This window comes from Ambystoma mexicanum, chromosome 12 (assembly GCF_040938575.1).
Source record: "Ambystoma mexicanum isolate Mex_15411 chromosome 12, UKY_AmexF1_1, whole genome shotgun sequence".
Taxonomy (NCBI): Eukaryota; Metazoa; Chordata; class Amphibia; order Caudata; family Ambystomatidae; genus Ambystoma; species Ambystoma mexicanum.
In genome coordinates, this window is record NC_090936.1 from 929,259,151 (window position 1) to 929,285,640 (window position 26,490).

The window sequence follows — 26,490 nt, forward strand, 5'->3', positions numbered from 1 at the left end:
GAGGACAAGACTGCTAGATTCTGACCCCAAGTGTGATTCTGAGAAGGTGTACTACTGGGATGTAGTCTCCTTGAAGAACGGAAGTGGGATGCCCAAGGTTAAGACATGGTTTCCCCCATTCCTAATCCCGATCTATCCTACCTCCCCTCTAATGTCATAGGATATTGTCACGCATGTCCTGCCCTACCCCAAGACATTCCGTCAAACACCTTCCATCAAACACCTCTGTCTAAGTGCGAGGACCATACTCAGGAGGGATGGCAGCCCAACCAGGATGGTCAGGGAGGGGTGCATGGGGGATGCTGGTAAGACTGGTCAGGGTGGCCTGAGACCCAGTAAGACTCATAAGGGGCCAGGCCGCCAGTCGCAGCGGCAGAAGGGGGAATTAGCAAGGGGGAGGGCAAGAGGGAGGGAGGGAGGGAAGGAAGTAGAGAAAAGCAGGGCTTTGAGAAGTTTTCGGAACTTAAGGAGATCCGACAGAAGTCTGAGATAGGCAGGGAGATCGTTCCAGAGGGAGGCACCAGTCGAATAGAGCGATCCACTCCCCACCCCCCAACTCTGCTTGGAGAAACATCTGATATGCAGAGTTGGAGCTAGAGGACGAAGGGCTCTAGCAGGGAGGTATTTAGAGAGAGACTTGGATGTAGCGGGACCCAGGCCCCGAAAACCCTTGTGGATGATGCATAGGATCTTGAATTCGATCCCTGCAGCCACAGGGAGCCAGTGGAGGGATTCTAGGGTTGGAGAGATGCGGTCCCTTGGCTTGAGGCCAAGGATAAGTCTTGCAGCCCTATTCTGGATTTGTTGAAGGGGACGAAGAGAGGAAAGAGGCACATTGAGGAAGAGGCTATTGCAGTAGTCCAGCCTAGAGAGAATCAGAGCTCTGGAGACTTTGAGTTTCTGGGGAAAGGTGAGGAAGGGTAAAATGCGTCTGAGGAGGTGAAGTTGAAAGTGGGTCTTCTTGCCAAGGTCCATGATGTGAGGGAAGAAGGACAGAGAGGAGTCAAAGATAACGCCAAGTTATTTAGCCTCACAGGATGGTGAGGGGAGAGGACCCAAGACCAGAGAGTAGGGGGGAAACAGGAAGCAGGGATCTCGGTGAGACAGGATCTCAGTTTTACTGGCATTAAGACGGAGATCGTTAGCCGAGCAACATGCCTGAATGGCAGTAAGGCAGCCCGGAATGAGAGCGGAGGGTGAGGAGTTAATGGAGGGAAGCTTGAAGGAGAGCTGTGTGTCATCAGTATAGCACTGGAAGTGAGGGGCGAAGGAAATCAAGTGTGCCAAAGGGGCAAGGTAGATGTTGAAGAGCCACAGCAATAGGATTGAGCCCTGAGGGACGCTGCAGGTAGAGAAAGAAGTGGAGGATGGGAAAGGGCCCAGGTGCACAGCGACGGTCAATTAGATAGGAAGGAAGTCAGCCAATCTAATGCCAGGTCCATGATGCCAAGGGTATCATGGAGTTGATTTATGAGGGTGGCATGGTTGACTGTGTAAAGATCAAGGAGAATGAGAATGGAAGGAGAGTTGGCCTTGAGGTTTGAGAGCAGGTCTTCACAAGTGTTTAGGAGAGCAGTTTCCCCTGGATGCTCTGAAGCCAGACTGATGGTCATGGAGACAGCCAACAGATGCAGTGTTGTGGATCAATTGGGAGATTACCAACTTCTCCAAGAGTTTTCCCAAGAAAGGGGTGATGGAGATAAGGTGATAGCTGTGCAGGAAGGGTGTGCAGACAACTTTTTTAGGAGAGGGTGCAGAAGGGAGTGCTTGAGGGCTAGCGGAAAGGAACCAGTGGCAAATGAGTGATTGCAGAAATCATTCAAGGCAGAAGTGAGAGAGGAAATGTTGTCCTTGATAGTTCTGCAGGAGAAGGGGGGCACTTGTTTTGAGGAGACATTCATAGAGCAGACAACTTTAGAGACCTCATCCTGTGCTGTGGGTGAACAGGAGGAGAGTAAGGGGGAGGGGCAGAGGGGGTCAAGGGAGGCCTGAGTGCAGGTGGGGGAGTAAGGAGGTGAGTAGAGGAGAGTGAGGACAGGATGTCCTTATTTTTGGTAGTGAAAGGGGAGGCCAGTGCAAGACAGAGAACTTGTGATGGAAGAGGAGAGGTGGACACTGCAGTAGGATTGGTGAGTTCCTTACAGATTTTGAAAAGATCAGCCGTATTGTTGGTGGACCCGGAGATACAGATTGAATTTGGGCCCTCTTCTTGGAGCAGATGGAGAGATGTATTGCCATTGGGGCAGACAACATGCCAGTTTGTCAGTGGATCTACTCGAAGCCTTCCGTTTTGTTCAACAACTCATAGGCCTCATAGGCCTCCGTGACTTTTTAAGTTCTTCCTTTCTGTGAGTAGTGGCATGTCATTCTGTGAGAACACCCACGGTAGCCTTGATCACTACCAGATCCTGCAGGTATATTATTAGGATTCTGGTTGGAGTTTTGATGAATACAGAAGCCTCGAGCGGGGGCAGGGTGTTGCAAAGCCAACTCTTCCTCTGCTGTTTTTTCAGCTGACAGGCCAGGCTCAATGCCCACCTCCATGTTGACCTCCACTGCAGTGTCCTGCATGCCACTTGTAAGATCGAGATATGTGTCACTGTGCTTCATTCCACCTATGTATGACCATTCAACTTGCAGACATTGCTGCCATGCATTTGTTAGGCATATGTGCACTCACCTTCCGCTCCTTTCTTAAGACTACTTACCTCCTTAAGGCATGTCAGGTAAATTATCAACATGGTCTCCTCTGATGGCCTAGGTCCCAGAGGGGCTGTGGGGACACCACCTTTTTAGGGAGGCTGGCAGCAGGGCAGAGCCCCAGTTCAGTGTTCCTAGTAAGTTTAAGCAACTACATATGGTCTTCAACAACCTGAGCAGGGTAGGAGATGACACACATTTCTGAGCTCTTAGTTACCAGCATATTATCTTATGTTTTTGATTTTTCTTTTAATTCACAGCTAACATCGATTTGTGCATGCATGCCTGCCATGTCACAGAATGTGTAGTGTTTTTTTTCAAAGGAAAAAACACAAGCAGAAAAACCTCTCGGCCACCATTTCTGTAAGTCACACAGTGTTTGCTCAGAATGCCCCATAGATAGCACAGCTGGTGGGTGTGATAACGATTAGGTGACCTTTTGAGGGCCGTCAGTTAATACATGCTCCTAGAGATCACTCTAGGAGTCATAACTGTCTATTCAGTCTTTCCTCTGTTCTTGATGTTAAAAGCGATTTCTTCGGGCTATTGCAAATGTAGTGATTTCTTGCAATGTGTTTTAATGATTTAATTTCCCACCAACCACCTTCTGCCACTCGTGCTTTCTAAATGATGAGCTTTTTCTTACAGTAAGCTTTTTTTGAGAATCAGATCTATTTATTATGTTTTTGGTGCATTAATAATTGCCTTTACGGAAGGTGTACCATCCATGCAATGACACCCTCCAACTTCGTAATTAGTTTCCTTAGACTTGTTATCTATCTTTAAATTCTGAATTCTTCAAATGCTGACCCTCCTTAATTCAATAATCATAAACGTTTTCTAAGCTACCTCTATCATTTGCCAGTGTTCTCTTAAACTGTGTTGATGATAAAACGTTTGTATAATGCGCTTAAAGACAGATTCCTCCCATGTTCAAGCACTTTAATAATAGGTGTTAATATTTTTTTTTCAAACTCTTTTTTTTGGTTTTCAAGATTGTTACAGGTACCTCCTAGCATTGTACATATAAACCGACATACACAGCATAGCTTGAACATCAGTGTCGTTTAGTAAGTTGTGCCGATTTATAGTCGGAGGCCGGCAGTTCGTGGAACAAAGAAAACAAAACAAATGAATTGTATACACCCTCCCCTCGTTTCCCCAACACACCCCCCCCCTTTCCCTGAGACGTGCTCATATCTAATAGATGTTAATATTATCCAACTCAGCGTGATACTTGTGAAGATTAGGGACTCATCTGGCCCTGCCAGGTTTCAAACTGGTGACTACAGATTGCAAACAGATCTCTGTAGCGAGCAGTTAACTCACTGAGCTATGTTAATGGTCAGCAGATAGATACTTCAACCACATCAGCTTCAGTTATCATGTTTCTGAGCATAATATACAATGTTGACCCTACATGTTAAAGCTGTGTCATATAGCAGAGTGGGAAACACAAAGAGAGGCTGGACTCCAGAAGCAGTATAACGTGAATTGTATTTCACAGCACAAAAGGAAAACTAAGGGACAAATATAATGTCTGTCCAATCTAAACTGGGCACTGTCTCAATTTTGAGCTTCTTAGTCCTGGTTGGTTGCAGGTTTGCAGGTTTCAGGGGGTTCTGAACCCATCTTCTCTGTGCAATTCTTGGGTGTTAGGGTTATCCGCAGACTTCGTCCTAGCTGTGCATTACAAGTTTCAAAGGTATCCTGAACCCAGGGTCAGTCTAGCTCCTTGCTGGTCTCCTGGATATGTTGCTAAATCTTTCCAATGAGCGAGTTGTACAGTAGAAGTTTTTCTGGAGAGTTTAATTTGATCCAAGACCCATGTAGAACACATTCATCCCTAAGATCTTTGAGCTGGGCCTGTTGGGATCTTGGCTCCTCTCTTCCTCAAGGCATTTCTAATCCTGCACAGATCTCTCCCCTCATTGCCACACTGCAAGCTAGTTCCTCCTCCCACCGTGGGCCAACTGGGCCCTCTCATGCCTTCCGGCTCTATCAGGGAATCTTCCCCCCACCTCCTCCTGATGTTCCTCCTATTGACGTTCTCTAACCACCTCCTTACTATCAACAACCTCCTCTTAGGTCCCAAACGGATCTACCATCACTAGCCTTCTCCAGACCATCTATGCCAACCTCCTCCTGATGTTTCCCAACCACTTAGTGACTATCACCAACTTTTTCCTGACATTCTGCTCCAACCTCATCTTTACTATTAGATAGTTTTTAAGGGCCTCACTGGGTGTCCTGTGACTGTCCCCTGCCATATGATGGAGACCAAGGTAGGGCAACCATGGCATCTTCTAGATACCACCCCCACCCCATAATCCTCTAACACAGGAAGGCACTCTGCCTCCCTGGTCACCACCTAGAAGTTCCTGAAATCAGGTAGGAGACTAGACTTTGTCGCAGCTCTCTTCTTAGTTCTTTTAGTATTTTATACTGAGTTGATATTCAAAATCACATAATAATTTTAGGCATCTTTAAAAGAACATCATTTTAATTTGAGGTTAAAGTTAACATTGCTTATATTTTTCTACTATCCCCCTTGCTCCAAAGGTTCAGTTGCAGTGCATTAGCTGTGATGTTAACGTGTGACAACTCAAACTTGCATAGGTTAAAGAACAGTATCCAAACTGCACCAATGTTGAAATTAATTATTTTAATGTAGGATGTAAAAAATGATTTGGCTATTTTTGAGCATTTGGTCCAGTGATGAGTTTTACTGTACAACTTTCTCAGTGTCTTTCCAGATTATATTTAGCAGATACATTATTTTACAGGATCAGAATCTATGGGAACACAGGATAGTGACTGCATTTTACCTGGAAAAGTGGGGTTCAGCATAGGAGAAGCTCAGACACAGCAACCTGTGCCACCGGACATCTCAGAAGAAGAATTCCTTTCCCCCATTGCTGTACAAAGCAAGGGATTAACTCACACGCAACTTTCAGTCCTTATCCTTTCATATGAAAAGACAATTGGTAAGCAATGTACTTCTTATTAAATAATGTTGTGTTCCAACAGAGTTGTTTAAATACATTTTAAAAATAAGTATGATGGTCTTTCAGCAAATGGTGGTTAGGTTTGTCTTAAGATCATTGTTTCTACATGCCTTTCACACTCATTTCTTTCCATATTATATTCCAAAAACTTCCTCCTGAGTCTTAGCCATCTGTAACTTTAAATGGTTCAACATTCAACATCCTATGCACCCCCTTCTTATGTTCGAATCCCAATAATCTTAAAATGAAAAGTGCACTGATCAATGTTAGGTCGGCTTTCATAAAAGCTCGTGATATTCATAGCACCATCCTGAAATACTGTAATCCAACTTTTAATGCCTCTTCACAAAAAACTTGGTTTGCTGATCCACAAAATCCCTATTTCACCTTCTTCTTCTTCCCTTCAACTTCCTTTCCCATATTAACGATCATGATGGAATGACTGAAGAAGTTACTATTAATTTAAGACCCATCTTGAAAATATCTTGCATCTCATCCTTGGACCAAAAATGTAAAATGTCAACATCTGCAAGTCCAAACAAAACATTAATGTTCTGGATCAGCATAGTGTCTTGCTTTTCTGGAGTCTATCTGGACTAATTCTCCTAATTCTTTCTTAGCTTTGTTCCTAGCCTAAGACACCATAATCGTTGGGGTTGGCAAGAACATATGGATGGAACAGAATTCCAATACAAGCATAAGATAATTCTGAGATTGAAGAGTCTCGAGATTTACAGCTTCTTGCAAAAGCCCATATGCATATACCGTTGCAGGCTTCCAAGGGGTTGCTGAGACCATGTCCCACAGTTTTCAAGGTCACCTTCCTCATCACAGTTTTCTGCTCTAAACTTGGAGCGTATGTGTGGGCTCTTTAAGTGGGAACATGATTAGCAGGTAATCCAGTAAGGATCAGTGACACAGGATGGCAAAGGTTGCCTACAAATTGGGGCAGGGTTCTCCTTAGGCCTCTCACTTCCTCCCTTTCTTCCAATACTGGCTCTCCCACCACATGCTGCAGATTCTCTCTCCTCCTTGGTGGCTTTTTATCCCACAACGTTTTCCACTAAGCCATCTTCTCTCTCTGCTTCTAACATGTAATCCCCTCTACAGTATGAATTCTTCCACCTTCTCTAACTCCTTGATGTTGTACAGTGGTTAACCTGTACTTGTTTCTGTCACCACAAACTTCACTTCTTGTTTCCCCTTCTCTTCTTTTGATCAACTCTTTCATAAAATCTACACCAACTCTGTTTCTTTTGTTTAGCTCCTGTTATTTTCTTGTTCACCTTTCATCTGTGTTTTCTTGTGCTAGCCATCTGCTCTTTCCCAACTTCTTTACCTGTTTGGTCACCTTCTTCATCCCCTGGACATTCTTATAACAATAAATTGTCCCCAATTGTCTTCTAATTCTCACATCTTCCTCGTCCCTTTTTCCTTCCACACCTCTGGGCCTTGCTCATCCTTACCTACGAAGTCTGCCCTTGCACAACCTCCTGGCCACCTCTTCAGCCCCTTTTCCACTCCTTACCCCATGCTTGTGGGCCTGTTCCAGCCTTGTGTCTCCAGCTCTGCCATGGTTTCAGGGCTTCTCCTCTAGTCTCTTGTCTGTAGCTCCTTCTTTCCACCTCTCCAGCCAGCTCCGACTGAGCTCTTTATCGCAACTCCCCAGTCACTGACTGAGCTCCACCTTCAAGTATTTCTTAGATGTGAGGGGACTCAGGTGCGGGAGCTGGGATAGGACTGGCTGTCGGCCAATTCCCTGGGGAAGGCATACAGCTCTATTGTGGGACTTATAATAGGCTTTCCCTCCCTGGTGGCAGTCCTCGTTCTTTATACGTGCTACTCCCTGGCCCTGCCTTGCCACCCATCTCTACCATAAAGGTTCTCGGGTGTGCAGGCTTTCTATGGAGAACGTGGGCGTCCTAGTTCTCTGGCCCTGGATGGGTTTCAACTGACTGCTGAAACGCAACTTCAAGAACCATGTCTGCCATGTTGGAGTTGCTAACTCCATCATCCTCTTTGGGTAGATGGCATAGGTGCTGGTTGGTGGATCCTACAACTGAGCATGGGTTCTAGTTCTGATAGACGACTTGGAATTGACTAGTCTATCCTGTGGCGTAATCCTCTCTCTGGTTGACACGCTCTGGCCCTGCTCTCTGGGTGGACTCCCTTAGCCTATCTTATGGTAAATGTGGAGGACGTGTGTGTTGGTTGGCACTCTGCATCTCATATTTCCTGCCATAGCTCAGATCTCTCTCTTTCACTAAGTAGATTTAAGAGCAGTTACTGTAGCTGCGTAAGGAGTACTGAACATGCACGCATTGCCAGCTCTGCAAGACTTCCACTTCTCGATTCCCTTAAAGGGACAGGAGCATGTATGGTTGCACTGTGACAAGCTGCTGCCCTATATACTTGGGGGTAGCCAGGGGATCTTCCCCATGCCACGCCCAGGCCAGCATCACATCAATCTTGGCAGCACCCGGCTCCCTTGGCGACCCCACCATCCAATAACACTGTCTGCCAGGGAACTTTGCGCAGGAAATAGTAACAGACCAAGGTATCTCTTTTTTTGTCCAGGATCCTGGAAGAAATGAAACAACTTGTAAAGATTAAGAAACTGCGCACCTCCATATTACATACCCAGACCAATTGGTTAGTAGGGAGATTCAACAAAACCTAAAGCATTTATTAATCAACATTTTTGACAGAAATGGGAGGGAGTGACAAATCTTTTCGCACTGGGATCTGTTTGTTGGGAGGATACTACAAACTTGCACAGGTTTCTCTCCATTTGAATCTGTATATTGAGGAAGTCCATGCAAAGTCCTACATATTATCGGGCAGGAGAGGAAGAGCACGAGCTAGATGCCCTCAGGCCTTAGTTTTGTGCTTTATAAATGTTCTAATAAGAATAATAATAAATAATAATAATGAGAGCTCCAGAACAAATTTGGCCAGGTTGGTTCCAAATACCAGAGAGAATACAGTTGGTCAGAATCGTAGTAAGGGAGAACTTAGAGAAGGTCTAAGAAATATGCAAAACCCTATATGATAAAAATGCACAACTTTGCACTGTTAAGGTTTAACCCATATAAAGTGTAGACAATTCTGGGGAATTTTAATTATTAACTACATCGAACAGGTTGTGAACAGAAGAAAGGTTAAGAAATCTAGGAAGGAGTAAAGGCAACTTACCAACTGTGTGGAGCCAAGAAGAAGACTTGGACACAAGAGAGTCATGGTTTTGGTCAAAGAGTTTAAATTAAATAAAAGGGCATGGGGATTGCCTCTCTGTCCCTGCTCTAAGAGGTGTTCCCCTACCTAAAACGAAAACTAAGGATCTGTCAATGTCAAAATGTCCAAAGCAAAACTGTCCTGTGTCCAAAGTACTATTCTGGCCCTCAACTTTGAACAAACTACATTCTAAATTGAAAAGGGTAATGTCTTTGGCCTTGAGTGGTTCATAAAGTGTTCTCAAAGGAAAATGTGTAGCTCCAACACAAATGTTCCACCCGGTCACAGTTCCTTGTTCCAGAGGATGATTCCCTTCCCCTGTATTTCTCTTTCCGTGGTTGCTTATCCAACAATGTCAGTTCCTTGGCTTTCTCTTGATAGATAACATAACTGGTATACATGGTATACAAACTAACTTGGCTCTCTGTCTTTGTCTTGTTAGGATATCTGATGTACTCTCCTGCCAGGTTTTCATTCCTCTTCTTAACTACTTCCCCTGTTCACTAATGGCCTGCACCTGAGGGGGCTTTTTAAGCCTCCCTGTCTCCCTCAGATGTGGACTTGAAGTCCCTAATGACAAAATTGTTTTTTCTAGCTTGATTTTCAGCCTCCTCAAACTCATTTCTATTACCCATAATATTCTTTAAAGGAATAACATAAGGATCAATCACAAAACTGGATTGTATAGAGGAATAACGTTCTTTAGAGTTTGAATTGTTGTTATTCATAGACTTCCTTTCACTGTTCCTTTGGGAGTTAGGGGCGCTTCTAGCTTTATGAGTCTCCAGAGTTTTAGAAGGGGTTTTATTTCTTTCAATGCCTAATGGTTTGATTGTTTATCCCTATATTAAGATGTTCAACTTGGGGAACAAAAATATTGTTATGTCAACAAACCATTACATACCTTTGTATTGAGGGGATGTCTTCCCTAGAGGAAGACAAATACTGCATCCCACCACACTGAGTCCTCCCGTTCCCTTGGGCACTTTCTCCTCCCAGTTGATCCTCCCGCAGAACACCACCCACAAGGTCGGGATTGTAAAACGTCTGCCTTTCCCAGGCCACTTGGGAGGAGACTTTAGGCAGGATCCCTCATCAAAACCATGCCTAAAGTCTCCTCCCAGGTGGCCAGGAGAGGGCAGACACTTCTCGATCCCAATCCTGGGGGTGGTGTACTGAGGGAGATCACCTGGGTGGAGACAGGGCCCAGTGTCATAGGGAGGAGAAGCCGTGGGGTGAGGGGCAGTATTTTCCCTCTGAAAGGGATATTTTTAGCACTATGCCAGAAGAGGTTATGGCTTACTGTCCTTTTCATATCCCTAAAACTCCTGTTAAAACTAAGGTGGTAACACCCAAAGAAAGAATCTTCTTTATACCTAAGATCACATGTCCTCATCAATATCAAAGGTATACTACAAGGAATGGCAGAAATGTGGCCTTTTCGGAGGGATTGTGTCCTCCGACGTATTCCTTATCTTTGATAATATGTTTCCAGCTTGCTGGCCTCGGAAATTTTTTCTGTAGAGGGCGCTGCACGTCGACGTCTGCCGAGTCGATGTCCCTCGACGGCCACCGTATCGGCGCCGCCGTCACCATGCCCATAAAACGCCACGCGCGGCGTCCGTTGCTCAGTTCCATTTTTCCGTGCTTCGCGGGGGCCTCGGCACATCGTTGCTCAGTTCAGTCAGATAAACCTTCTACATCTACTCTAATATACCAACTCGTTCTCAATGGCATCTTCATCGGAACTTACAACGCCGCGATCCGACTTCAAAAGATGTCGAGACTGCGGTAAAAAAATGTCGATAACGGATCCACACAGGATCTGCTTGTGGTGCTTGGGAGCCGATTACCATTGTTCGGAGTGTGAGGACTGCATGTCCATGACGGCGAAAACCTCCTCGAAAGTTTCTTCGGCTGAGTCGAGGCATTCGTCTCCTCGCCGTCAAAAACATTCCCATTCTAGATCTCGAAGTAGCTCCCACCATTCGTCGAGATCAAGACACTCAAAGAAGAGACGTCGAAGATCCCCTTCCTCGTCGTCTTCTGTTTACCCAGAAAGGGTCTCCTGCCCCACGAAACACAGCTCTCAGGCTGAGTGGGATGAATTCAGGAAGAAAATGTTAAGCGTCTTCGAGAAAGCGGCCTCAACCCCCTCGAAGACAGCTTAGGGTGATACCCCGGGTGAAAAACCCAAAAAATCAAAACGCCACGAGTCGCAGCACCCAGCGAAACATTCCACCCGAGAGCGCCACGAGCCATCGGGTAAGAAGGCACTGTCTTCGACGCCGTCGTTGAAGATCCCTTCGACGCATGGATCGGCGCCATCGACGCCGTTGTCGAAGGGTTCTTCGACGCATCGGTCGATCGACTTGACGCCATCAACGCCGATGAAAGAGAAGACCACGGCTACTCCACAGCCAACCGTGATTCCACGAGCCTCCGGCACGGCGCCGAGACCGTCGTCCACATCCTCAAGTAGGATCCTGATCCTCTCGAGTTCTTCGAGGCCTCTTCTAGTTTTCTCGACGCCGTTCTCGGCACCTTCGAAGCCTGTCACATCGGCGTCGACAACATCTACGTTTTCTCGCCCAATAATGACGAGTTTGGCTCCTTCTGCCTTAGAAATGGGTTTTATACCATTTCAGAGGTCAGAGTACCCTGGACTATCTTCAATTTATGAAGAAGGGGAAGATTCTGACCAGGAAACCTTCGGGTTGCAGAGGACCACACAACCTGTTTCAGAGGATTTCACCTCTGAGGAAAGAAGGTTGATAGACCTACAGGAGTCATTACATGAGGCAAGTGGGCTGGACACTTCCCCAGAAGTAGATTTTGTTAAGCCAGACCCAGGGGAACATGCCGAAACACCCTATAGAACCCTGATGGCAAGGATTATTGAATTTATGGGTTGGTCTGCGCCTTCGCCTGTTTTTCAACAGGATGACCTGACAGACATATTAGACAAAGGTCCACAGGAAGATCCTGTGATCCCCTTCCATGCAGCCTTACAAAGAAAGATTGCATCTAATTGGGAAACTCCTGAAGTTATCCCTGCTGTCAATAAAAGATTATCAGCCAAGTATAGGGTAGCTGCAGCTGACCCTGAATACTTATCAAAACACCCAACTCCAAAGAGCCTGGTGGTCCAAGCGGCAACTTCATCAAGCAGCTGGACCGCTTACCCTACTGTCCCACAGGATAGAGATGACAAGAGGTACGATTTTATGGCAAAGAAAGTCTTCTCTGCTTGTAGTATGGCGTTGAAGTCCCTCAACGCCACCTGTACGCTCGCCAGGTTCAGTCACACACTGTGGGTGTGTGCTTCATCAGCAGCTGACGGCATACCCGAAGGAGAGGAAAAGGAAGCCTTCCTTAACATTATTAAAGATGGCAAAGATGCCATGTGCGAGTCACTTCAAACTGGCATCGATTCCGCTGACAGTATCAGCAGGGCCATGGCAGCAAGTACAAAAATCTGCAGGCATGCGTGGTTGCGAAAATCTGGCTTTGCTCCAGATGTACAGGCCAGACCTTTGAATATGCCCTTTGACGGCTTTTCATTATTTGGAAAACAGGCTGATGACAGTCTGGAAAAGTTGCAGACATCTAAAGCAGCAGCAAAATCTTTAGGAGCTGCTATCCGCCAAACTCCTTTTCACCCCTCAGGAACCTCTGGGAGAGGAAAGTCATTTTGCTATTATTCCGCATTCGGGAAAGGCAGAGGACAGCCGGCTCAAAGAGGCCCATGGAGATCCACCCGAGGTGGACGGGTCAAAAGTACTAAGGCCGCAGCAGCAGGTGCCTCTTTACTCTCGGCATCTGCATCAGCCGCCCCCAAACCACTCTGAGGTCTTTCCACACAAAACACCTGTAGGGGACAGGTTAACTCACCATCTGACGGAATGGCAGGCTATTACGTCAGATGCTTGGGCATTGGAGACAGTTGCCCAGGGTTACTGCCTACCCTTTCTACACATCCCTCAGAGTCATCCACCGGGGCACAGCTCTCTAAAAGTTCCAGATCCGCTCCTCTTGCAGGAAATTATAGACCTCCTAGAGAAAGGTGCCATAGAACCGGTACCTGTAGCGGATAGGAACAAGGGCTGGTACTCCCCCCTACTTTCTCATACCAAAGAAGGACAGAGGACTTAGACCCATCCTGGACTTACGAGAATTGAACAAGTTCCTCAGGAAGGACAAGTTCAAGATGGTAACTCTCTCTCAGATCCTTCAGGCCCTCCAGCTCCAGGACTGGCTAGTATCTCTGGACCTTCAGGATGCTTATTTCCATGTGCCAATCCATCTCAAACACAGGAAATACCTGAGGTTCGCAATTGGCGACTCTCATTATCAATTTCGAGTTCTGCCATTTCGGCTGACCTCTGCCCCGAGGGTCTTCACCAAGCTAATGTCGGTAGTGGCTGCGAGTCTAAGGAGGGAAGGGATCCACGTCTACCCCTACCTGGATGATTGGCTGATCAGGGCTGTATCTTCGTAACAAGCTCAGATCCAGCTAGATTATGTCTGCCACTTCCTTCGCAAACTGGGCTTCTCCCTTAATTTAAAGAAGTCACAGATGATACCATCACAGAGACTCCAGTTCATTGGAGCGGTCCTTGACACTTCCCTGGGAAAAGCTTCACCACCAGAGGTGAGGGCTCAAGATATTCTCCAGATGGTCAACAAGTTTCAAAATGCCCAACGTCTCCCAGCCTTCGACTTTTTGAGGTTGCTAGGCCTCATGGCATCTTGCATCTTCCTTGTGCCAGAGGCTTGCCTGAGAATGAGATCTCTTCAGTGGGCACTAAGAACTCAGTGGTTGCAATTCTCAGGGAGAATGACAGATCTAAGGTAGCCCGCGACCTTGAATGGTCGGCCTATCCAGAGAACATCTTGAAAGGAGAACTGTTTTGGCAACCATGGCCGGAGATAACAGTAGTCACAGACGCCTCACTCACGGGGTGGGGAGCCAATGCTAACGACTTGACCATCAGCGGTCGTTGGTCTCCATCGGAGTCCAGACTACACATCAACCTATTGGAGCTGAGAGCGATCAGACTAGCGCTGAAAGCTTTCCTGCCATCAGTACAGGGGAGAAGTGTCCTGATAATGATGGACAACACGGTGGCCATGCACTACCTCAACAAAAGAGGAGGCGTAGGGGCACTGCCATTGTGCAGAGAGGCAATGCAGCTCTGGTTTTGGGCAATTCAGGAAGGAATCTCTCTATCGGCAGTCCACCTGGCCGGAGAGAAGAACTTGACAGCGGACGCTCTGAGCAGGCAGAGCACAGTCTCCCACGAGTGGGAGCTAGCTCAGGAAGTCCTTCAAGAGATCTTCGCCCCTTGGGGAAACCCTCAGGTGGATCTGTTCGCCATAAGCACCAACAGGAAGTGTGATCTGTTCTGTTCAAGGGAATTTCCCCCGAGAGGAGCTCTAGGAGACGCGTTCGTAGTGGACTGGGAGTTTCCACTCCTTTACGCGTTTCCACCAGTCCCTGTTATTCCTCAAATGATCAGGAGGTTGAGAAGATTCCGGAAAACCATGATCCTAATTGCCCCGGACTGGGCCAGGAGAACGTGGTACCCGGACCTTCTAGATATGTCCATCTGCCCTCCAATCCGTCTTCCACTCAAAGAGAATCTTCTCTCGCAGAAGGGAGGTCAGGTTTCTCCATCCAGACATCAGAACCCTCAACCTTCACACTTGCCTTCTGAAAGGGTGAGGTACAAGGATTGGGATCTCCCTGATGACGTCATGGAGGTGTTGCTTTCGGCCAGCAGGCCAGCAACAAAGTCTTTATACCGCTGCCGTTGGAACAACCTTTGCAGCTGGTGTAGAGAAGGGAATATCGACCCTTTTTCATGTGGTACACCAACGGTGTTATCGTTTCTACTCTACTTGGCAAACTCAGGCCTTCAATTTGGCACTGTAAAAGGCTATCTCGCAGCGCTTTCAATCTTCAAGCGCACTGCGGAGGAACCATCGTATTTCAAACTACCTCTAGTGATACAATTTCTCAAGGGATTAACTAATGTTTATCCTCCAAAACCATTCCAAGTTCACTTATAGGACTTAAATTTAGTCTTAAACTTCCTAATGGGCACTCCATTCGAACCACTTCACTCTTGTTCGCTGAGATTTCTCATGCTTAAAACTGTCCTATTGGTAGCGCTAACATCTGCTAGGAGGGTGAGCGAGCTTCAAGCTCTCTCCTGTAAAACCCACATACAATTTTCCACAAGGACAAAGTCGTCCTACAGGTGAAGCCTAATTTCCTCCCAAAGTTGGTTTCTGAATTTCATATTACTCAGAAAATTACCTTACCTTTGTTCTACCCTCTTCCCCATCCGGGGAAAGAGGAAGAAAGGCTTCATAGGCTGGACCCAAGGCGAGCTCTAAGCTTTTACATCAGCACAATGGCTAGGATCAGGCAAGCAGACCAACTGTTTGTAGGGTACTCAGGTCACAAGTTGGGATTACCCATAACAAAACAAACCATTTCCAGATTATTTTGGCCATTCTGGAATGTTACAAACTGGCAGGGAAAGAGCCACCCCAAAATCTTAGTGCTCATTCAACCATGGGTATCGCAGCCTCTTCGGCCCTCCAAAGAGGGGTACCGGTCAGAGACATATGTGCGGCTGCCACATGGTCGTCCGCACATACATTCACAAAATTTTACAACCTGGATTCCTCCACTAGTCAAGAGACCAGATTTGGCAAAGCCGTATTGCATTCGGTCCATCCCTAAAGGGATACATGACATTCTTACTCCCACCTCCAATTACATGCCACTGCTATGGGAGTCTATCAAAGATAAGGAATACGTCGGAGGACACAATCCCTTCGAAGAACAAGTTACTTCTCACCTTGTAACGTTCTTTCGATGGGATGTTCCACCGACGTATTCCTTATTGCCCCTCCCATCCATCCCCGCAGTAATACTTCCCTTGTGGTTGCAGCTTACGCTCCTTCAAGGTCAATAACCAATTCAGGCATGACTTTTCTTATGCTACAAAACGGAACTGAGCAACGGACACCGCGCGTGGCTATTTATGGGCATGGTGACGTCGGCGCCGATACGGTGGCCGTCGAGGGACTTCGACTCGGCGGACGTCGACGCGCAGCGCCCTCTACAGAAAAAATTTCCGAGGCCAGCAAGCTGAAAACCTATTATCAAAGATAAGGAATACGTCGGAGGAACATCCCATCGAAAGAATGTTACAAGGTGAGAAGTAACTTGTTCTTCTATACCATCTGTCACTAATAAGATTGAAACCCACAATCCCTCTTTGAAAAATAATAAAGGAATCAAAGCCACCCCAAAAAGTGTAAAAGAAGTGGGAAAATCTAATTTCACTAAAATTGATTACATGTCCCAGAATCCCACAGGGACTGAGACGAAGTAAGGGCTGAAGAGGTATGTAGAATTAAAGGACAGGCAAGTAGGCCAAACAGCCTTTACCAGAGTCAGGCAATTAACATTAAGGACCTGCACCTGAAATCGATTGCCCCACCAGAGAGGCATAAAAGGCTACAGCAGAAAGGGGAAAGAGAAGGAGCAGGAGCGGGAAGGCAGGCAATCGTAGAAGGAGAAGAGCACGATGCTGACAGTTAATCGGGAAGTGGGATCACTTAAGGGACGCCAGGACGAGAGAAGACCAGATTTAACCTGCAGTTTCTGAGTTGGTCCTGTGTTCACAAACCCTGTCTGGCCGTGGCTGCACTGAGAGAGATGTGACGAGATTGAAGGTCTTCACAGGTGTGCCTAGTGGCTGTAATTTCAGTGCTGAGATTTTGCTGCAACCCGAGGTCTGTGTGCGGAAGCAAGCCGAGGGACAGAGGAATGAAGGAGACTCCCTATGGTTGAGGCCAGACCAGAGACACTGATGCTGTAAAGCGGTGTGGGTACCAAGAGTGGCTAAAGAAGGAGGAGAAGTCGGGAAGTGGAAGCAGCCCGTAACCACAGTGTCCCCAAAGCCGGTGAGTGAAGCCCTGTGTTCAGGTTCACTGAACAACCCTTGCCGGTAACTGTTACTAGCTCAATAGGCATAGTAGTGAGTTGAAGTTGTTCATTGCTCTGAAAAGTCCCAATAACAATGGAAATGTATAACAATGGAAATGTATCATGTGCACATCTAATGCAAGTCGGAGTGCTCGCGTAAAACAAAAAACTATCAACTTTCCATTGTTGAACTGTGTAACTTTACCGGAGTGGTCTTGTGTTTCCAATTAAGAAGGAGAAGAACGCCTTTGCTAAATCGCTCGGAAGGTTTAAACTGAATTTCACAACCTGTTACAAGGAATAATACAACAAAGAGAGGTCATGTGTGAATAATTGTGATTCCCGGTCAGAGTCAAAGTATCACTCATTGCTAATGAAAGGGAATAAAAGTCCTTACAGTTCTTTAAAGTTGAAAATCTTCATCAAAGAGTAGGTGAATCCAGCCTATAGTGAAACCAGCCCTATTGAAACCTAACCTCCTGTATACGGAAGTTGTTAAAGTTGTTAAAGGTCCAGTGGCCTCTGATACAAGTGTGACAAGGTTATCCAAAGCTGGAAGAGTCGTAATACAGCTTCAGAGTAACTACTGGAACCAAGAAGGTGTGAATAAAGCTGGGGAAGGGAGCTGGGTGCTTGTAAAAGCATTAATACAATAATATGTAATGCTGAGACTGTTGAAGTTGAGAGAGAAACAGTCTGGAAGCAAAGGCAGATTATATTAACTGCAGTAAGAGAGAGAAGAGGTGTTGGGAAGGGGACAAACCCCCTGCAGGTGCTTTAAAGTAAGGCAAGATGCATTCAATGCACTGTAATGAACTCGGGGGCAGAGGGGTCAGTGAAAGGGGCGCTTTCCCATCCAGTAGGACCCCAGCTACATAATCAATTATAGCATATTCATATGGTGCGGACCAAGGCGCGGGTGGCATGATTATTTTGCATCGATATTAGTATTCCTAGGTAGAAGCAAAGGCTTGCACGTTAAGCATGGTAAAAGTGGCATTGCTTGCACTAGGCCATAGTCCAAGATGCCACAGAAATCTCCAGTCATGCCCAAGCTCCCATGAGGACAGTTCGCACCACCACCCGCCACACTGTTTGTCCATTGTTGTTGAAAGTGTTCCAAAGATGTGTCTTTCATCAAAAGGAATGTGCCCATTCCCGAGTGACCACGAGTTATAGCCCATATAACTGACTAAACCCTAAGATCCCTGAATTCCATGACACCAAGTGCCCTTTTACCATCAACCCCAAAGTAGCAAGTCCTGAAATGTTCAAAGAGGATGGAGCAACAATCATGTGATTTGTATTCCGAGGTGATGGGAGGGATACCTTATAATTCAAATGAGGGTGGAGACCTGGGAGTCGGATGACGCAGAGGGAGGGAGTGAGTGAAATGTGTGGGTGAAGGTTAGAGTGCCCAGGAACCTCTTGTGCATCTGTTTTTGAAGCCTGCCAAGTGCATGGTATGAGTGATAAACAAGCTGTATAGTAGGAGTATAGTTAATTTCTTTTCTAACCGTTGACGTGAGAAGATGAGCCCTGCACTGCCCACGTGATGGAAGATGGACGGACGGACTGGGCTTGGCCCGAATAAACTGCCATCCCATATGGACAAAGGCTGCACCTGTATAGGGTCCATCCAATCAGCCGCACGGGTGTGTACTACATCTATTGTGTCATTATGAAGATATTTTTGCCTTAAATGTTTCTGCTTGTACCTCTTTTCAGCAGAACGTTCTTGGCAGCAGAGTTCTTTGCTGTTGCTCTCCTCTGCGCATGAGTTTAAAACTTGTTATCCTTACAAGATCGACTTGGGCCTTTCTTCCCTAACGGGTTGTATTTTCTCTGGTGTGAGCGTTCAGGGGCTTACTTTCAATTGGTGACCCCCGATGTGATGCCAGCGCCCTCCGTTCCTGCAGAGGCTTCCAAGCCTCTTCTCCAGAAGGAGCCACGCCCACCTACACTGACCAGCCCCGAAAAAACACGTGTTTCAAGTGGTTTAGTAGGTGACAGTTTAAGAAAGGTTCTCTATGCTCTTTGATGCAGGGCGCGGCTCTGAGGAGAGTGTGGGCCGGTGTTGGAACCCTGTGCTGGAGAAGTTCAAGTGAACACGTACATGTGAGTAGACTCTTGTAAGCGATAACAAGCAGCGGGGTGGATGTATGGGGAAGTGAGAGGTGTGCGTAGGTGGGCATTGGTGTAACGTGGATGAGGTTAGGTCTGTATTATTTATTGATTGGTTTGGTAAGGTATTATAAGGTAAAGCAGTGATCCCTTCCTCGGAAAGGGAGTGAAGCTGGTGCCACAAGGCAGAATAATCTTTAAAGGAGGTTCTTGGAAATACAACTTAGTGGTCTCATATAAGTAGTAGGCCTGGAACAAGTAGCAGTGGTTAGCGTAGTGTGTTGGTTTAGTTTGTGGTAGTAGTGTTTTGTGGGTGAAGAAGCAGGCCCTAGAAGGGGCAGTCATTGTGTGAGTCGCGGTGTGGTGTGGTGCTGCCCAATCTCTTGGAGCGGCGTGTGTGCATATGGAAGGGTGAGAGAGAGATGTAGGGGTTTCATTTTTTGTTTTTGTTGCTATGACTAAGCAGCAGCGTCCATGGTGCATTAGAGGGGCTTTGCAGGGCTGGTAAGGGATAGACGTCACTAGCATGGGGGTAGGATCACCAATAGAGCACATGTATAAGGCCCTGCTCTCTTTCGTGACACGGTGGAGAAATATAAGCAATGGATTGCACAGACAGGAGGAGGGGGGATGCCCTGCCCATGGCCAGGGCAGGGCTTGCACGACCAGAGCATTTTGGAACACACATCCATATTTTTAGTAGCGAAATACAAGGGAAGCAGGTAGAAAAGAGATTCTTAATTTTTGGCGTATGTTCCACGATACCGAGGATCAAGGGTATGCAGCCGAGGCACAGAGAAGTGAGAAGTGCTGTAAGAGAGGAGGGGAAGGTGGGGCGCAGGTATGGCCTAAGGGATTGTATCCCTTGACACCATATCCCGCAGAAGGGGTACACTAATCCAAGCTAGGTACCTGCTACGAAAGGGATCTCTCCCGCGGCAGTATGGTCCCCCGCAGTGTCAGCAACATTACAGGCTACTGCTCCCCCACCTCCGTATACCCACCTGCCTGAAGCACCAGCATCGACGGAGTACAGGTCTAGGGAGTTTCAGGATAGGTTGACAGGCTTGCTAATGGAACTACAGAGGTTACAGACATCCCCAAAAACAGGGAGGGAAGTAAATGCATTAAGAACAGGGGCGGGAGAGTGATAGCCAGGGGAAATATTGCTTAAAATGGACATTGAAGGTATAAAATGTGCAGGTGGTGAGGTGCAAAACAGCCTGGGAGGGTGGTTGTCTTGGGAGAGGAGACTGTGGTGCTGGAAGAAAATGTCAAGGGAGAGGATGCTGGCACGTTCACAAAGGACCCGAGTAAAGATGAAGAGAGGGCTGAAGTGGTGGCTGAAAATACCCCCCAAGCAGAAGGTATATGGGTGGGAGGCAGGTTAAGGAACATAGCTGGCCGGATGGCATTGGTAAAAAGAAGAAGTGTTGTGAAGAAGGGTATGGGAAATAGAGCAAAGATACAGATGCCCCTTAATACATAAGGGGGCAGGGCGGACACAGTACATGCCTTGGCCCCAAAAGGACAAGAATCATTTAATTAAGGCCCTCCCACAGCTTACAGCAGGGGCGAGCAAGTGGATATACGAATTCGAAAAACAAACGGCAGGGGTGCCCCTGGCAATAGGGGATCTGAAGACCTTATTGGTTGCTGTAGTTGGGGATCAAGTGGAGATGTATGGGTCGAGGCTGGATACCCGGGAGTAACCTTGGGGGATGATTCAGTGGAGTGAAAGCATTGGTATAGGATGAATTACTTAGAGCCTTTCCAGTTACTACCGATCTGCAGTCCCTGATGCAATATACCCTGGGTGATGTTAAGGACCCAGCTGGTCATTCTTAAAATGCAGGCAAAATATAGAGCGGAGACAGGAGGGCTGTGGGATCAATCAATACCATTTTTCTATTTCATCGTAAAGAGGGGTTTGCCGAAGGAGGTACAGAAGACATTGGATAAGAGTGTGGGCTTTGAGGCAAAAAGATGGCCGGAAATACATAGCATAGTAGTGCATCACTGCAAAAGGATTAAGGAGGAGGAGGGGGAAACGGCACAAAGGTGTCAGGGGATGAAGCAAAGTTAGTCGAGAAAAAATTGCCAAAGTCACAGTTCAGGTGCCCCTGCCAATGCCAGTACAGGTAGAGGGAGCAGAGAGTACGCAGCAAGTTGTGAGTGCCACTAAAGCGGTGCTCTGGGCGGAAGGAGGACGATGACAATGGGGAGGGAGGCAACAGTACTCCGGCCCACAGTGGCAGCAAGGAGGGCTGCATCGAGGGAAAGGGCGCTTTCGAGGAGCAAGAGATGGACGGTTTGGAGCCAGGGGAGGTGGGTTTGGACAGTCTTAATGTTGGAATTGTTTGAGGTGGGGGCATTTAGCGAGGGATGTACCAGAGCTGGTCCATGGCGGGGTATAGTTACCGGCCGCAGCCGCAGGGCCAAGGACCCCAAAGACCTCAAGGATTAGGGTACCAGCAAAAGGGCCAAGGGCACCAGAACCCAGAGTATCCTTGCGGCAATACCAAACCTTTAATCAGCAGCCCCAAGCGCTGGACACAGAAGCGTGACATTCGCCGCAACAAAAGCAGGGTGGTGTTGATCCAGTAATCAGGGCACCAGGTGGGGGCGACCTCTCCCTTTGGGGGAGCAACAGTTGTACGAGGTAACCCTTTCTCATTCCCTAGATTGAGCACATATCCCGATTTGGACAGCCCACAGAGAGCACTCGCATGTCCGGTCCTGTCTACGACTATCCACCCTGAAGAGGAACCATTGGTGGGGGCAGAGATAAGAAAAAAGAAATTCATGTTTATGGCAGATTCTGGCGCAACTAAATTGTGTATCATGGAAGGCAACTTTCCACTATCTGGAAAGTATCTTAATACGCAGGGGTAATCTGGGGCTTTTTCCAAGGTTGCATACACTGAGGAGATGGATGTAAAGGTGGGAGGAAAGATAGTACGAGCACCTCTACTATATTCTGCGATTTCTCCTTACAATCTACTGGGGATGGACCTGCCCAGTAAACTAAACGACTATTGGCCTCATTATGGGTCTGGCGGTAGCCGTGCCTGTAACAAAGGCACTGCCCCGCCAGACCCGTGATTTTACCGGCACCTGCGAATGGGCAATTACCGGGTCATGCCAAGGTCGGCGGATCCTGTAATTGCCCATTCGTGGGTGCCGGCAATAACTGACTCCCCATTCGATCCATAGGGCTGAATGGGAATGGGGAGCTTGAATGTACCGGCACCATTCATAATGAGTTTCGCTTGCGGGTGCCGCACTGCCCGCCAGGGCAGACCTGGCGGGCAGAGCGAGACCTGCAAGCACAACTCGTAGTATGGTGGTACGGTAGCGATACCGCCGCCGTTGTTGCCTTACAGCCATACTTGTAATGAAGCCCTATATCCTTTACAGATCATGAAGTATGTTCTACACCTGAGATGTGTGCTGTGAGGGCGATGCTGATTATCTATACAATGGCAAGGGAGGTGGTGGTCCACGGGATTCCCGTAGACCCAGACATGTTTATTTATGGTATCACAGTGCTTGAGAAGGCGGTGCCCCAGATTGCCAAGCAGTGCTGGTTAGTGCCGAGTGATTTCATTTTTCATCCAGCTGTGCCACCCGAGGTGGTGGCAGGAACGATACTATCGCTGGACATGCATGGTTTGGTCATGTCGGACAGAAGGATTGTCCTAGTAGGGGTGGATAGGGACTGTTGTGAGTGGCGCACAGTGCTATGTGTAAACCCAACAGTGCAGCTAAAGGAGGTGACGAATGATGAATTGTTTGAGAACAACAACCAAGATGGGGAAATAATTCTAGAAATGTGCATCCCTTGTGACATAATGGTAAGTACCTTAGAGTGCAGTGTCCCTTGATGGCAGTAGTAACTCCATCCCCATTTTTCGAAGAAGATTTACGGCCTGTGCCCCCGTAGTTGTGGACTACAAATCCATATGATGGAGGGTTATTGAAGGATGCAACACCTACGCGTATAACCTTAAAACCAGGTGCAGTGCTTCCCCGGGTAAGACAATATCCATTGTCAAGAGAGGCAGAGGAAGGCATCCGAAAGACCATACAGTCTCTCTCGGGCCAGGGGATTATTGTAGAGAAAGGGGTGGTATCTCAAAGGAACTCCAGATACAAACAAGGGCACAAACAACAGCAGCTCAATAACTGCTAAACACTTGCATAATACACATTTAGCTTGTTCAAAGACAATAAAGTGAAACAGTATAATTTAAACATAAAGAGTATCGTTGAAGTCATTTACTAACATAGACACTAAATTAGTGATATTTGGTACATGTATTTCATAATGTCACGGTTCTCATAGAATCAAAATAATAAACATTTCCAATAGACAAAGGCAAATGATATTACATTTACATCAAAATGTGTAACTTATTCACCCCTTTCTCTTCAATTATTGGATCTAGTAGCATAGATCCCAACAGGGAGCACTATCAAGTTGATTTATAATTGATCCAATAACCTTTCTGCTTACATCAAATAATTCTAATGTTACGTTAGTGTGCACCTCTACAACCAATTTGTTTCCAGGGGATTATTGTGCCATCTACGTCCCAGTGTAAAACAGCGATATATCCGGTCAAAACATCAACGGGCAATTAGAGAATGTTCCAAGACTTGTGCCCCCTAAATTATGTGGTTCCCCAGAAAGTGTTTTCAGTGGTTCCAAATCCTGCAATGATTCTGTGCAGCATCCCTAGGGAGGCTACAAATTTCACTTTGGTAGATCATTTTTCTCGATTTCACTTCTATGAGAGTTGAGGTACCTTACGGCATTTACACAGGGTCAGATGAGGTTCGAGCATACTAGATTACCTTAAGGGTACTGTGAGAGCCTGAGTATATGTAACAGAATACTGCACACTGATTTAGGGAATACTCAGGTGCCCATCACGATTATCCAGTACGTGGACATTCTGCTAGTGTGTAGTGACAATGAGCAGCATTGCCAAAGAGAGACTGTTGCACTGCTACAATTACTAGCTTGTAAGGGGTACAAGGTTGATGAGACTAAATAGCAATATTTCCAGCAGGAAGTAATTTATTTGGGGCAGTTTATATCAATGAATGGGAAGAGGATACTATCCGATAGGGCAGCATCGGTACGTGCCACCCCCAGACCTGCCTCAGTTAAGGAGATGCAGAAGTTCCTGGGTCTGTGCATTTACTGTAGAGCCTGGATCCTCGACTATGGAGTATACACCAGGCCAATTTTGCAGGCCCTAAGGGAAGCGCAGAAGACAAAGGATCCCAAATGATTGTGGATGGCAGAAATGGTTAGACAATTTGATTTTTAAAACGTCATCAGCTCGGCACCCATACTGACCACCACGGATTATACACAGGAATTTGATTTGTTTTCACATTGCCCATAAGCCATTGGCCTATTATAATGGTACTCTGGGTGCAGTTATGCAAGGACAGTAAACATGCGAACAAGCATTGGCAGCTGCTGCCTATGCTATAGAGAAGAGTTCCACAATTGTGATGGGGTGTTCAGTAACATATGTGGAACATTCTTTGTTTGCTATTTTGGAGAGCTCGTCTGCTTATGAAATTATCATTTCAAAACCTCACATTCATGTGGTTAGGTGCAAGACAGTGGGCCTCATTACGACCCTGGCGGAACGGGTTAAACGGCACCGTAAAAGGCTGCGGCGTCGTTCAACCCGTTCCGCCACGACACGTTAAGCACGCCTGGGAAAACCAGGCGTGCATACCGGGTCCCGCGAGGGGAAGAGGGAGCAAACAACGGGCCATCTCGTAATGGCCCGTTGTTTACTCCCTCTCCCATTCCCATTCAGCCCTATGGGGGCTGAAATGGGAATGGGGATGAACCGTGTCCATGTCCTCGAGTGAGGAATTACCGGGCCATCCGAACTCGGAATGGTCCGGGAAGTCCTCATTCCGAGGACACGGACACGGTTTTGCCGGCAGCCATGCCGCAAATTGCGGCATGGCTACCGGCATAACTTGTAATGAGGGCCAGTGAATCCTGCCACCTTTTAATGGATTGCCCACAACAGAGAGCTTGACAGTACACAACTGTGCCACATACGAGGGGGAGGAGGATGATGCTCCCAAAGCAGGGGATTGTGCATTAACAGAGGGTATGGCACTTTTCTTTGATGGATCATCCACAATTGATCAGGAGGATGGGCAGAGATGAACAGGGCCGGTAGTGGTACGACTTGAGGGATGGGATTACAAGACAGTGGTTATGAAGAGGTTGCCTAGAAACTATTCTGCACAAGCAGCAGAACTTGTGGTGCTCATCAAAGCACTGAGAGCGTTGCAACGGTGTCCTCTAACAATATATTCCGACTCAGCATACGTTACAACAACAGTACACATGGGTCCCTCCCATTGGAAGAGGAGGGGGTTCAGGAGGACGGGTGGATCTCCAGTACAGCATGCTGTGCTTTTAGAGATACTGATAGAAGCGTTATCACAGCCATCTGTTGTGGCGGTCATCAAGTGCGCCACCCATACTCACAGGACTGACAAAATCTGAAGGAGGAACGCAGCCGCCAATGCGGCAGCCAAAATGGCAGCGTATCAGTCAAGCAAACTATCCACTGAATGTGTTATGACTGCCCCACCGACATACGAGCATCCAGTGCGTTAAACTGCATTGCCTATTTCCCAGATTATTGAGCTTTAAGGGAGGGCGCCTGAGTGAGAGAAGGAGTTGTGGTTACGGAGAAGATGCAAGTAGTCTCTGACAGATCTATTCTGGAGACAGGGGAGCTCTGGGAAGACGGTGATGCCCCGGGAATTGCTAGCAGTAGCATTTGCACAATTGAACTACCTATTTCATAGTCTGAAAAAACACATAGTTGCAGACCTACAGGAGGATTTGTTCACACCAAATATCCAGCAGAGCATCACTGATATGGTTGTTCGTTGTACCACATGTCCAAGTTTTAGCACAGGGATGACATTACGGGCCACATTGCCCCGCTCTGTTGGGCCGTTCCGTGAGTTACACATAGACTACACCGATATGGGGGAGCATTGGAATGAATCGAGGTACCTCATTGTGGTGGTCTGTCCCTTCTCGAGGTGGTTGGAAGCAGGGCCATATGCGCACCGAGATACCAAGTGTGCTGCAAGGTTTCTGGTGCAGGAAGTGTTCCCGCGCTGGGGTGTGTGTGAGGTTTTGAGATCAGACAATGGCGCACATTTCTTCAATGTGTTATTTGTTACATTTTTTTTATTTACATACACTTAGCCTCTCAAGGCTTTGTACAAAACACACAACATTAAATACATGAGTTAATATATCACACACTATTCGTCGAATAAAATACAGAATTTGTGCATTTTTTTTCTTTGTTACTTCAACAGTCATCGATCAACTATGGT

At 47.0% G+C, this 26,490-nt stretch overlaps 1 protein-coding gene across 1 annotated transcript in view; it reads left to right on the plus strand.

Moving 5' to 3' along the window:
* CFAP54 (cilia and flagella associated protein 54) overlaps positions 1-26,490 on the plus strand; it is a 3,669,934-nt gene that overhangs the window by 2,775,632 nt on the left and 867,812 nt on the right. Inside the window, exon 42 of the mRNA XM_069629416.1 lies at positions 5,487-5,687. Coding sequence (XP_069485517.1) covers positions 5,487-5,687 — 201 coding nt within the window. The remainder of the gene's footprint in view (positions 1-5,486; positions 5,688-26,490) is intronic.